The following is a 14,348-nucleotide window of genomic DNA, read 5'->3' on the forward strand; positions in this document are numbered from 1 at the left end:
ACCGCTTGGCACGCTGCCGTCAATAGGTGAGGCGTAAACTCGTAAAGGCTCATGGGAAACGTCGTCTGCTCGGCGCTTCCGGCTCAACCGCTGACGGTTCCGGCGCGCAATTTTCCGTTCGCGGGGCCGGTCGCGTTTGCTCTCTGTGCACTTTCATCATAAAGTATCGCCCACGCTGCAAATATCTAGAGCCCGTGACGTACGCATCGATGACTGACCATTATATCTGAGCTTAGGCAGTCATTTAAAATATTTTTTTTCTAGCCGAATTGACAGAACACGTGAATTAGGTATGCGTGCTGTCACAGTCGCGGGTTTATCTTGAATGACGAATCGCACTTCCTTGTTCTTAAGTGAATTCTGTTCGGATCAACAATGGGAGTGATCTTGTAACATTTCAATGGTGAATATCAGATTTGGGCTAGAGCCCGTCGTATACACTAACGTGTTTGCCTTTGATCGTAGTCCTTGATAAATCGCGTTGAGCAAGCGCGCACAGCTAAGAAACTTGGCTTTACTTAAAAAAAAAGATACCCACACACGTGTAGCTTTTCGAACTTTTATGCCACTGATAACGTAGATGCTTGGACCAGTTGGTATGACATACAAGGAATTTTATATCATTTTACAGCGAACCTTTATAGGTTTTGCGACGTTTATCATGCATGTGTTGTTTTCTACAATAACTTGCTGTCCACGTTACTGATAATATTTCATGGAACATGTTTAATAACCAAACGTTAACGACGCGATCGGCATGGTTTAACGATATTTTAACGTAGTATCTCTTTCTGCAACTTCACCAAAACATTCGTTATAAAAGTGTACAGAAATTTATAACACATTTTAACGCGATCCAAGCTGCAGTATACCCCTTGTGTTTGGGACACTTTGTGATAGTTGTGTAAGATATGGAACGCAAGGTATGCTAGAAGCGTTTGTCGACTGCAGTTGACTTCCGCGCACGCTTGAGTCTGTCTTAATATGCTTTCGACGTCTCTTTATAAGTAATATTGCAGCTTTGTGATCGTTAGGCTAATGTTTCTCGTCTTGTGCACCTTTCACAAAACATACGAGAAAAATTATCGTATCCCGGCCACGGCGGCCGCATTTCGATGGGGGCGAAATGCGAAAACACCCGTGTACTTAGATTTAGGTGCACGTTAAAGAACCCCAGGTGGTCCAAATTTCCGGAGTCCCCCACTACGGCGTGCCTCATAATCAGAACTGGTTTTGGCACGTAAAACCCCATAATTTAATTTTTTTACGAGAAAAATTACGGTCTACGCTTTTTAAATCCTTCCACTACACCTTGCTCATCTTGCATGCATCTAGCACTAAATTAAGGTCGCTATACTATGCAAGTTATTCGCTTAAATGTTGTTCCAAGACATTCGTGCCAAGAAAAAGCTATTGATTGGAACCGCCTGCCCGCCTCTAACGCCTCCACTACTAAACCATGCATGTTTGATCAAATCAGCCTAGTGAAACTTAGATGTAACAAGTAAAAAAAAAATCAGATCCCTATTACACTACCGTGCAGATGGAATCCAGCGAAGCTGTGGTGGGTTCTGTCGTTGGCACGAACAGAATTCACTTTAGAACAAAAAAGTGCGATTCGTCATTCAAGATAAACCCGCGACTGTGACAGCACGCATACCTAATTCACGTGTTCGGTCAATTCGGGTATAAAAAAATATTTTAAATGACTGCCTATGCTCAGATATAATGGTCAGTCATCGATGCGTACGTCACGGGCTCTAGATATTTGCAGCGTGGGTGATACTTTGTGATGAAAGTGCACAGAGAGCAAGCACGACCGGCCCCGCGAACGGAGAATCGTGTGCCGGAACCGTCAGCGGTTGAACCGGAAGCGCTGAGCAGACGACGGTTCCCGTGAGCCTTTACGAGTTTACGCCTCACCTATTCGGCCGCTGGGCCCTATGGGAGTGTCCCCTTTTGTTGAATTCCTTTCTCTATGGCAGAACTTTCGTTGAGTCTGCAACGAGCACGTGTAGCCTCGACATGGAACGACCAAAGAAGATCCGGACACCCGAAGAAGCCACTCATCTTGAAACGCGTCGCGCGGCCAAGCGAGAATTTGCGCCTCGGCGGCGAGCCGATTAGGAATACTGTGCCTAGCAGCACTTAGCATTTCCTAGCAAAACTTAATCAAACCTAGTAAAACCTGGAAGAAGCTAGGTCGATCACCACCTCCGCTGTTTACTCCAGCCTTGCACCACTAGTGCAAGCTGCCCACGTTTTTTAAACATGAAATGCTTTTAGCTTCCGTTGTCGGCGACCTTCAAGTGACCTTGAGCCAAAACCCAGAGCCGTTATCCGGGCGCTCAAAATGAGAACATGCCGGCAAGTTGACAAGGAAATTTATTCACCGGTAGGCACGCGTACAACTGTTGTATGAACGTAGAGTACAATATAACGTACTGCACATCGCACTTGATATAAGCAAAAGAAATGAGCAAACAAAATAGTAAATGGTGTATGGTTAACACTGGCTTTGCCACACATAAAACCACTATGGCAGTGTACATGCAAAATCATAAATGTCAGCATCGGGTTCATGAATGACACCCGAGGCACACACAAGTACAGTCTCTACTCAGGCAAACAAAATTTGGCTATTATTCTGGCTGTAGCAAAACTTTGCCTCGAGACACGGTTAGGTACCGCGTAGACCAGCGGCGAAGAACAGCTGTTCTTCAAGATGACCCCATATTATCACTAGGGAGCCTACATGCAACGCCGTTATCACCCCTAGTTTGCGCACTCTGGCGTACATTGCTCTATTTGACTGCCGGCATCGTTCTACAATGTTGCGGAAGCACCACAAAACGTAGCTAACGCTGTACTAGACGAGACTCGCAAACCGATCTCGCCGCCGTGGTGCCCGCCGCACGACTGATATTCCAAATAATCTTGCAACCAGCTTCCAGGAGGTGTGCGCTACAACGCACTCCTTTACTACATGCGTGTTGGTCTCTGTTTGTTCGCAATGTATGCATTTATCATTCGCTACCATATCCCAGCGTTCAAGCCTGTCTCTTGTAAGTAGAATGCCCCACTGATATTGCCAATGAAAATCCTTCACTTTAGACGGCAAATCAGGTCAAGAAACGGCTGTCCATGCTTGTGTAGTAGCTGTCCCTGGAGGCACAGCCGTCTCACACAACATTTCACATAGCCTTGAAACTTGTGTTGTACGCCACTTTGTATTCCTCAGTTGCACAAGCTGGCTTTGTAAGCGCGCAGCTGCGGCATACTGCGGTGCTGGCGTTACCGCTGTTGGAAGCAAGTTGCCTGTACTTTGCGGCATGAGCGTTCGACCGTAATGACCCAGTCAATAAAGGAGCAATGACCTACCTGGGTACTCATCATCATGAAGTAGGTCACATGTACTCTTAGTGCACAGCAGCCTACCAAATGTAACTATACACGGCAAGCTCCATCCTCCACTGGCTTTCGGCAGACGCAAAAAAATTACTCCATCTCCCGCTAAAGCAAACCATGTGTGGATGCGAAGCAGTGGGGAGATGGTTAGCTTGAGCGGGAGATGGTTTCGCGGCAGCAACCCGAGGGCTCATCGCGGCGCTGCGCAGGAGAGAGAATGAGGCGTGCGCACTCCGCCATTTTCATACCGTGGAACTACCGTGGCGCCACCAGCGTTGTATGCAGCTGTCGCACACCTGTCGTGCGCGCCGCTCCGGATTCCTAGAAGAGAGAAAGGGGGAGGGGAGCGTAGGAGAGGAGAGAGAGGGGGATGGGACACGCATGCGTTGTGGGGGTGTGGGACGCGGGCGCCGCTTTGTAGAGGTTTCCTAGAGGAGATAAAGGGGGAGCGTAGGAGAGGCGAGAGAGGGGGAGGGGACGCGCATGCGCTGTGGAGGTGTGGGACGCCGCGGGACGGAGGGACGGACAAAGCCCCCGCCATAAGCTGCTTCGCATCTAAAAATGTCCCAGTTTCGCCCTAAGGGCGAAGCAATGAATGCGATAGCAACACAGCAATGTCATACGAAGTAAGGTGAGCGGCTTTGGTAGCAATATGAATTGTAGTAAACATGAGCTGATTAAGTAAGCAGGTGTGCTGCGGCGTAAGTAGACCGACATGAAGAGAGACTCGATGACCACGAGAAGGCGCGTGTGAAACAGTGGTGTTGATGAGAAGCGCTTCCCGTGGGCAGGGCGTGCGAAGGGACACACCTGTAGCGCTGCACTGCCGACCCGGGCAGCATTGCATGTGTAGCGTGCGTTGGAAAATGTGGTCCGACTATTACTAACTGATTGAACAAGCGTGGTGTGAGCGCGCACAAACAAACATGAATAGATCACACTGAATGACTGCAGACAACGACTGTCAAAACGCTGGCAGCAAGCGCATACGCCGCAGCAACGGGCGAAGGTACACTCGGCCACAAAATATTGCGGGGGGCGCGAGCGCGTGGCGAAGCGGTCCTCCTCTCCTTTTAGCGGCGCACCCCTGGTGTCGAGACCGACGCTTGCGCGCATGGGCGTCCTTCCGTGACTGCAAGCGTGCATGTTTCCGCGCTTGTATCTTGCGCGCCGGCGATATCCGAGTGTAGCCGCGAGGTGCGCTGTGGCGACTTCGACAGCCCGCGCGGGTGCGGCCGCTTTTTGTCGAAACACGACAGGGATCACCATTTTCTTTTTTTTTTTTTTTGTCGCCTGTCATCTAAAGGCATACATATGGGCGAGAAGCCAGCGCAGTCTTTGCCAGCCCGTATACTAGGTTCATTACTCTGCCACGCTGTTCTGCAGGAGAACGTCCCGTTCGTAAAAAAAAAAAAAAGAACGAAGATTGGCCACGTAAAGGCGCATCGTAGAAAAAAAAGAAATGACTTGTTGCGTTTGCGACCGGGCGGCTTATTTACAATTGCTAGTAGGTACAGCGTTTGACCGCTGGCGCCACGCTGCGCCGCTCGCACGTACCATGTTTCTAGCCGCCGCCGTTGGAACGGAGGAGGCGTTGACGGAGAAAACGCTGGGCTGGTGGTGACTAGCCTGCTGTTGGGATCGGTGGTATTATAAACGCATCACTGTTTTGATGATCCAAATATAATCTCACTATCAGGGAGGGAGCAGTCTACCTGACTGGAGCAGTATTTTTTTATTTGGGGTGTTGCTACGCTGCGCTCCGAACACCCCAACGACCGCCGCTTCGCGTCGGCGCCCGGTACCACGGCTGCCGCGGTGGCACCGGGGTTCAAACGACCACGCTGGCAAACAGAGAGGAAAAAAAAGAAAAGCGTGATATTAAGAAAAAAAATGCTAGCCCGGGCGGGATTCGAACCAGCGCACGCATGATCCCAAAGCGAGCGCCGTAGCCACTCAGCCATACAGCAACACTTTCAAGGGTAGCATTCATGCGAACCATATGATTGCGTTCGAGCGCCCTCGGCGAAAGAAACCACCTAGAAACGTGGTACGCGCGAGCGGCGCAGCGTGGCGCCAGCGGTCAAACGCTGTACCTACTAGCAAATCGAGTGTTGCGACCGGGCGAGATATATCTGTGCTGGTGTTCCGACAAAAAGCGGCCGCAGCGGTGCGGGCTATCGAAGTCACCACAGAGCCAATCGCAAAAGGTGCACCTCGCGGCTACACTCGGATATTGCCGGCGCGCAAGGAACAAGCGCGGAAACATGCACGCTTGCAGTCACGGAAGGACGCGCATGCGCGCAAGCGTCGGTCTCGACACCCGGGGTGCGCCGCTAGAAGGAGAGGAGGAGCGCTTCGCCACGCGCTCGCGCCCCCCGCAATATTTTGTGGCCGAGTGTACGTGCGGTCTATCGCTTCAACGGAAACTGAGCGGCGAATGCACGGCGCGTAAAGGTCAGAGCCGTTTGGGATAAGCGACGGTGCGAGCGAGCGACGAGCACGGTTGTTGGCAGAGTAGAGGTGCGCCCCCCCCCCCACCCCCGCTCCCTCCAGCGCTGGCTTCCCGCTTCCTTGCTTGCGCGTGGGAGATTGAGTGCGTTCGCTCTCCGTGATAGCGCGCGTCCCAGCACGCTTCCGCTCGGGCATACGGCGCGCGGCGAAGATTTTATCTATAGGGAACCTCACGGCGACGGCGCCGCCGACGGCAGAAATCCGGTTGAAGTGTCCATATAATTGCTATCGCAATAAAATTGTTGTGCTACGTATTGCGACTTGTTTAGCCAGAACCATGAGAAAATGAGTGTTTACAACGCGTACTGTTGGTGACGGCAGGAGAGCCACCCTTGCAGCAAACCACATTTTATTGCGCATTATATTCTTAATAAAGAAAGCCATTTCTTCTAGCGACAGTGGCGACGCAGTCACTGCTGCCGGCTGTGCTTTAATGGAGCTGATAATGTCTCGCCGCGTGTGAGGTGAAACACCACTTGTAGAAAATTTTCTGCCTATATTTGTTTATGCTCGGTCTGTTTAATGCTTCCTTGTAATGTTATTGCACTGCGTCCTAAATTTAATGCTTCGCATTTCCTCATATTTATTTTACCTCCTGACAATGATGCATATTGATTATAAATACGAAATACCTCTACAAGACTGTCCCCATCCCGTAAGAACAAAGTAATGTCATCCGCGTACGCTGACACTTATATGCACCCCGTTCCCGGCATAGGAATACCCCTTATAAGCGATCTGTCGCTAAAACGCCTTAACAATGGGTCAATCGCAAGTACAAACAATATAGGTGACAAAGGACAGCCCTGCCGCACTCCCCTTGTCACCTAGGAGTCAAAGCGATGTGAAGTAGTAGTTCAGCTCTTGTGCCCGAATATAACATCCGCGGGATATCTACAAATTCTTCGGGGAAGTTATAGCATCGTAACACTTCAAATAAGTACTCGCGTTCTAAGCGGTCGAACGCTTTGGCTTGGTCTAAATTTACCAATACTCCTGAAGCTTCATGTGCTGTTGTCTATTGTATGATATCACGTGTTAAGTGGAGAGATGAAAATATAATCCGACCAGGCACGGAACATGCTTGATGCACACTGACTAATTTAGGCAATAATACTTTTATCCGATTTACAAGAAGGGTTGTCAATACCTTATAGTCTGTGTTGTGCAGCGTTATTGGCCTCAAGGATGAGGGTTCATCAAAGTTGGAGTCTGGTTTTTTCAAGAGTATCACGCGGCCCCGATTAAACGATTTAGGAATTCCCTTGCAAGAATTCCGTTAATAAGAGATATCAAGGCAGTGCTTACTTCTGGCCAGCATGACCGGTAAAATTCGACCGGGTGTTGATCCGCTCTTCATAGATCGGATAACATCAAAAACCTCTTGCAGATTGGTTGGAGACAATAAATTCATGCCTTCTGTGCATTCCCCCAACTTGGGATAGATTATAAAAAACCATATATTTCTTCACCTAAAAGTTGGGCATTGTAAGTATTTTCCGATGAGAATGCGTCTGAGAACCAGTTCTAAAGTACTCTTTCGATATTTCCTCTCGCACCGCTCTCTGTGCCATCTTGTATTTTAACCTTTTCAATAAAAGAGCTACCATTTTGCCTCCTGCTGGACGTACAAGCCAGCCGCAGTACCTCAGGATCAGAAATTGGCCTGTTGGTCATCCACGCCTTTGCAGAGGTATGAGAGTACCAGCTCATACTGTGCCGTTCACGCTGGTGATCTAGATACTCGTACATTAGCTGTGTTTGGGAGCCACCATCTCGTACTATTCTTATCCTTCTCAGCTTCTCAGCCTTCTCGACGTTCAACCGACCACTTCGATGCGACACGAAGAAAAAGTGGCGACAGACGCTGGCGCATTGGACTGTTGCTAGGAGAAACACGGTTCAAGGCGGTGGCACCACAAGCAGTAAAAGACGCCATATGGCAGCCATTTCATTCTTACATCTACTCTCGATTACGGGACAGCCAGCAATTTTTATGCCACTTTGACCAGGTACCCAGCTTAGGATGATAACTTGTTTGCCCATATAAGGCTGAGCATAGCAATGGATATAGTTCGTTAAAGACAGCGCTTTTATGTTTTTGTAAACTCATTACGACTCGGACTACACTCAATGAGTCTTTAAACACAATAGCCTTAGTGAGATTCGTTTGCTTTATGTGTTTAACTGCAGAAAGGATCGCATATGCTTCCGCCGAAAAAAAAAATACTTGTTACGGATTCAATGTACCGGATTTTGAAAACGATGCTACTAGATCAGCGTAAGCAACACCAGCAGGAGACTTCGAAGCGTCTGTAAAAAAATTCAGCACATGAATACTTATCCTAATGTTCAAGAAAATGTGAACGTATGCGTGCTTCAGGTGCTCGTTTTGATATTTCTACGAAAGAGACGTCACAGTGGATAGTCTGCTACTCCCAAGGGGGTAGAAGCCGAGTAGGAGTCATTAGGAGATTCTCTAGAAGAGGGACGTCTGTTTCTTCTGACGGTGCTTCCAGCCTGAGGAACAGGGGAGGCCTAGTGGCTGGGTGTTTACAAAACAGCCTGGCCGTGGGCAAATCGCGAGTAATTGAACGGCACGGATGATCTACATCTGAGTTCACCTTCATGGCGTAGGAGAAGCTTAGATATATGTCCATTGGAAGTGTAGAGACCATTCGTTACATTCACCGTACAGGCTTTGTACAGGTCTTGTCCTGAAGGCACCTGTAGCAAGGCGGATACCCAAGTGGTGGATAGGATCTAACATTTTCAAAGCACTAGGCGTAGGAGAATTTTAGGCTATGGCTCCGTATTCAAGGCGTGATCGCATTAGGCTTTTATACAAGGTAATGAGGCATCTCCTGTCACTGCCTCAAGATGTGTGTGACAAGAGCTTCAACAGATTCATAGTCTTGAGGCACTTCGCTTTAAGATACTTCAGATGGGAGATAAAGCTTAGTTTATTGTCTCAGATAATGCCGAAAAATTTTGTTCGATAGCTCACAGATAGTCGTTCTCCATGTAGGTCAATAACGGGGTCTGGTAGTACACCACTCTCGTTGGAAAAGAGGACGCACGTACTCTTCTGGGGGTTTCGTTTGAAACCGTTCTCGTCGGCCTACTTAGACAACTTATTTAAGCCAAGCTGTACTTCACGCGCGCAGCTACTAAGATTACATGATTAAGATTACATGACACCCGTTTGGGTGTCATCCACATATACAGAATAAAACACTGTATGTGGTGTGACAGTTTGGAGATTTGCCGCCATCTTTGTTGACGCAAAGCTTCTGGGGCTGCTTTTGGGGCTCCCGCTAAATCGGTGAAATAGCGTGCCTAACGCAAAACCCAAACGCAGTTAGCGCTTCGCGCATGCGCAGTGGTGTCGACGCGATTTCTTTGGGGCCCCAAAACGTTTGGGGCCCCTATTCTAAAACTCTCTAATGATAATGATGCACCATGTGTAAACCCGCAGTAATCATTTAGTTTTAGCCGTGTATTGCGGGTAATTCACAAAAATAACATTTTCCCCGTTGTTATGGGTATTATTGACCATTATGTTGCGTTATTATTAAAGCGAAGCTTTCTGTGTCTCACTGGTTCGTCCGTGAGCGCCGAAAGCGCACTGCAGGAAAGCCAACTTACACAATGGAACTATCTGCGCATCTGCGCACACAATCGTAGAACACTACAGTTTATAGTCGCAGTTGAACCAACAAAAACAATCGAAACTGCAACGCCACGCTACCCACACGAACTGCATATATCTGCATTGCATTACGCGCGTCACGCAATGCATTCCCGGCCGTCACCTTGGGCATAGGCTTCAGGTGCAGCGCACGGCAGAAGAAGAGGTTGCCGTACGCGAACATAAGCGCGAACGCGATCGTGCCCGTAAGGCCGATCCCGTGTATCGGCAACGGCATGCAGTCCGTGAAAGTGTGAGTGTGTGTGTGTAATCAACGGCGACATGATCTAAAATAAAGCCTTCATTCAACTTCATCGTTCAAAAAATAAATCCTAAACAAGCAATCAAATCACATATGCATCGCATCGGGTCGCCCAGCATTTCTTGGGTTAGTTGCGTGGTCGTTGGCTTTGGACTTCGATTCAGTTTGCATGGGCGAAAGCTTTGCGTTCAACCATCTTTCTTTAAGAAAGGAGCTTTGATTTTTTTTTATGTATCATAGACGTCTAACACTTAGTAATTTCCATTCCTTGATACCGATTCTAAGCTCAATCCATCGCAGTGATTACGCTCTCTTGTAAAAAGAATAGAAAGAAGTGAAACGTGATTAATACGAGTATTTTCTATCTAAGCAACCTAAAGTTTTCCCGCGCGGCACCAGCGCCAATACTCCCCTGGCGGAAGGATGAAGTGTCGAAGGTCGCCGCTGGGCCAGCGCGCGCCCATGTTCTCTACGGCGCGAGTCTTCGTGACGGCGAGCGCAACTTCATCAACCAGGAAAGGTGGACGCAATGCTGCTGTGTTGTTGATTGCCACAATAGCCTCGAAAGGTTCGAAAGCCGCCCGTGAAGTCCTACAGAATTCCGGGGAGGTGGTACGAGAAGGACAGACGACAAGCGTGGATAACTGCGGTGCGCCGAGTCAAGTCACGTACTTTCGCATTCGCGTGCAATATCATGGCCGCTCGATAAAAACGCAACCTGTATTTAGCGCATGGCCGTTTGTTTAGACGTGTCGCGTAGTTGAATCTTACAGCGACATCCGCCGTGTTAGCGTAGCGGTAAATGCACACGTGTAGCGCCGCTAAGCTCGGCGACGCGAGCTCGATTCCCGGCCACGGCGGCCGCATTTCGATGGGGGCGAAATGCGAGAATACAATTCTTACCATATACTTTGATTTTTGTGCACGTTAAAGAAACCCCGGTGGTCAAATTTATTCCTGAGACCCTCCATTACAGTGTGCCTCATAATGATTCGTGCTTATGGCACGTAAAACACGCGAATTGATTGCACTGTTCGTTCATTCGCGATCGGCTAATTCCAAACGCTGCAACTTAAATTCCTAGTTGTGCAGGCAACGAAAGGGGCCGCACGTTACTTGTCTTTTGTGTGGTGGCAATCCGTATTTAATGCAAGCTTCGGTCCTCGCATGCGTCGGTAAGCGGCAAATCGCAAAGCAGCTGCCCAAGACGCGCGCGTTATGTTTGTTGCTTGGCTATGCTTTCTGGGTTCACAATATCCAAGTAGGTTTTAAAGTAATTGCCACCTTGCACATTCTTCCTGCATCAGTCTTCCTGCCAAGGATCTTCGTTTCGTGTAGTAGCCGGCCATCGGTGTGAGCTTACTTTACTGCGGCGGGGCCATTCGCCCGACGAGAAACTAGCTTTGCTTTGATGAGGCATGTATCGCTAATTTCTGCGCTCGTGCTGCTGGTCCCAAGGTAATCGCTGGTTATCGTGATCTGGGTTCATTTCGCGGAGCAGTTTGTACGAGTGATTTCTCGTGACCAGTGAAAAGATACCTTGCTCAATAATGCAATTAGTGGCCATGACTCTAACATCTGCATTAAATAAGGCATGATATACATTAAATATTTATAAAGCATGATATTAGGCATTATGCACATATGTAGTACTTACATCGTTAATTAATTTTGTTGGCTTATTGGTGCCTAATGCATGTGTTCTTTCTGTTCCGACAGTGCTGATGCCACTCCCTGGGAGCCAAATTGAGAGCAGCCGTGCATGTGTGCGCGCCCAGCGACCAACGAAACCAACCGCAATCGTCACCGTCTCTGCACATCTCTGCACGCATGCATGACCGCTTTGTGACTGCATCATATAGAAATAAAAGTGACTAAATTACTGAGCTCGATGTGTACCTCTAACTCGATGTCGTATACAATCTTGTTGGACACCTTCCGACACTGTCACATCACTGCCCACGATTTGTTCAACACCACACACGTGTGGAAGCAGACGCTCCCCTTTCTTGAGGTTGCCGCCACGAAAAAAGCTGTTGGCGTCGGCAACCGTCTTGAAACCGCACTGCAGTCTTTGCATCGCTGTTCAGCAAGCACGCGATCTGCCTCCGTCGAAAACGGAGCGCCGTGAGCGCGAGCAGCGAAGGAAAGCGCGGGCAAAACGATGTAAACAAAGCGGAGAATGCACCATGGAGCGGCCGCGCTGCTTGAAATTTCCACATTGGGGGCGCTGTCAGGAGGCGCAGCAGCGCCTTCAGGTGGTCGTTTTCTCGTCTATAACCGCATTTGTTTGTGCAACTACCGCTCTTTCTTGTCTATCTCTTTAGTCTATTAAAAAAGTCCGCTCCCTACTTTAACCTTCCCGGTTCCTGGCCAATCCCCATATTCATTGAATAAGAGCCGTTTACGAGACTTATCAAACAGGTAGTAAAATAAAGCACATAAAGTGACATAGAATCACTGGCACGAAGTTACGTACACTTCTCGTGCTGGATTAGCTTATTATACGGATGACTAACGAGGAAACGAAACGAGGAAACGAGGAAACGAGGAAACACGCAAATCACCAGTCATTCCTTTTTATTGGCAGGTACGCGCACACCCCCATGTCATTTTGTTCTTTGCGCCGCTCATCGGCTGGTTTAAAATTTTATCCTCAGGAGTTTCAAATATACATGTTCGCAATGAGGCCACTAACACAAAGGCATGTCAGAAGTTTTGTTCTGCTGCCCTGCGTAAGATGTATCGGTGACTGCAGCGGTAGTGTTGGTAGCGATGGCGTCCATTTTTTGTTCCACCTGCTCCTTCAGGCCCTGCAGTCGCGACAGCAGCTGCTTGTACTGACACACTGAGCCTTCTCCCGACATGCCCTTCATCTGCGAACCTGTGAGGTGAAGCCGGGCCTTGACTATGTCTTCGTACTTGCCGTATGCCTCAGCGAAAGACTTCAAGATGTGCGCCCTGAAGGCCACGGGGCACTCGGCGCTGTCCTGGAGAGCAGCTTCGACTTGTCCACACACGGCGACCCTGATGGTTTCGTGCTGGATGAAGTCGTTGTAGCGCTCGACGACGGGCGACTGCGCGTTCTCGAACCCGGGCTCATTGTTGTACGGCTTTTCGTTCATCAGCGACCGGATCGAGATGAGCACGCTCTCGATGCCCTGCGCCTGGCTCCACGGTGGTCCTTCACAGGTACCGAGGATGCTGAGGCACACCTTACCGTTGGCGTAGAGGGTCGGGTTGAAGCGCACTCGGCCAGCGTCCGTGGTCACTATGCGAACGCGCGGCGGGCTGATGGGGTACTCCGGCGGGAACTTCAGGAAGAACTGGAAGAAGCCTCCCTCGTATGGCGTGCCCGACGGACCCACGACAAGCGCGTGGACTTTGGTGATGTCGTCTTCCTCGGGTGAGATGTACAGACCCGTGGGCGGCTGGGCTTCGAAGTCCGCGATGTCCCGTTTGAGCCGAAGCAGGCAGGAAGGCGTCGGCTCCTCGTGCGCGTACCTCAGCGGGTCCCATTCGCACATAGGCTCGTGCTGCTCTAGCGTATGCCGGAACATCCTGTACACTTTTCGGGGAAGACGGAAGGAATAGGACTGTGATGCTGGTTCTTGCTCCTAATGTTTCAAACTGGTCCCTAAGGCTTAACGCCAGAGAACCAAATGAAGGACAAAGCCGTTTGTTACCAGAAGCATGCAAAACATTTAATGCTACCAGTATGAAAGAAAATAGTGAAACGCGTATAGTATTCAAAGATCCCTGACTGCTTCTCACGCTTCCCGGCAACTGCAGCTTATGTAGCCGTAATGACTTCCTGGAAACGCTACCGGCGAACGCTATGCACGGAGGCGAGCTTCCTGGTTCTTTTTAGAAGGCCCTCTTGGAAGGAAACCCTCTGGCTCATGTTTCCCGATGTATTGCTCTGCCAGCCAGATGCGGCCGATTCAACATAAAGCAGTAAATGGATGAAACGGTAAATGAAATCTAAGCCAGGACGGGAAATGGTACGAGAACAGCATCACGGGTGGCCGCGGATCAGACCAGCACTCATGTAGTACGGCCGGCAGAAGACTCGTCTTTCGACGACTTTTCATATTTTTTTAGAAGGTGTTGCAAAAGTAGTAGTAGTAGAGGTTCGGGGTGGGAAAAGATGCACAATCCGAACCGCTCCTACTAATAGTAAATTCCACTGGCGGATCTGGAGCAAGTTTTTTTGATTTTCACTGGCGGATCCAGAGCAAGATGTAAGTCGCACTTTACGAATTTCTGACGCATCACTTCCGGAACAATCGGGTACGTCGGTTGCTTGCAGCGCTTTTTCAAGCGCTAAACAGTGAAATGGCGTCGTTCGAGAAGCGACAGCGACAGTTCGCATTCTGTATATTCAAATTACAATCCGAAGCTATCATGTCTGGAGATTTTGTGTAAGTCGCACTTTACGAATTTTCTGACGCATTTTACTATGAGAAATTC

At 49.1% G+C, this 14,348-nt stretch overlaps 1 protein-coding gene across 1 annotated transcript; it reads right to left on the minus strand.

Annotated features, from left to right (window-relative positions):
- Positions 1 to 12,553: 12,553 nt before the first annotated feature.
- LOC119444126 (ubiquitin-conjugating enzyme E2 Z) lies at positions 12,554 to 13,440 on the minus strand. The gene has a single exon (XM_037708598.2). The coding sequence runs from the start codon at positions 13,433 to 13,435 to the stop codon at positions 12,569 to 12,571; it is 867 nt and encodes a 288-aa protein (XP_037564526.1). The 5' UTR covers positions 13,436 to 13,440; the 3' UTR covers positions 12,554 to 12,568.
- Positions 13,441 to 14,348: the final 908 nt, after the last annotated feature.

Source organism: Dermacentor silvarum, chromosome 3, assembly GCF_013339745.2.
Source record: "Dermacentor silvarum isolate Dsil-2018 chromosome 3, BIME_Dsil_1.4, whole genome shotgun sequence".
Taxonomy (NCBI): domain Eukaryota; kingdom Metazoa; phylum Arthropoda; class Arachnida; order Ixodida; family Ixodidae; genus Dermacentor; species Dermacentor silvarum.

What these genes read in the sequence shown, in the direction of transcription:
- LOC119444126 (XM_037708598.2), bottom strand. Translation starts at nt 13,435, where the DNA reads ATGTTCCGGCATACGCTAGAGCAGCACGAGCCTATGTGCGAATGGGAC.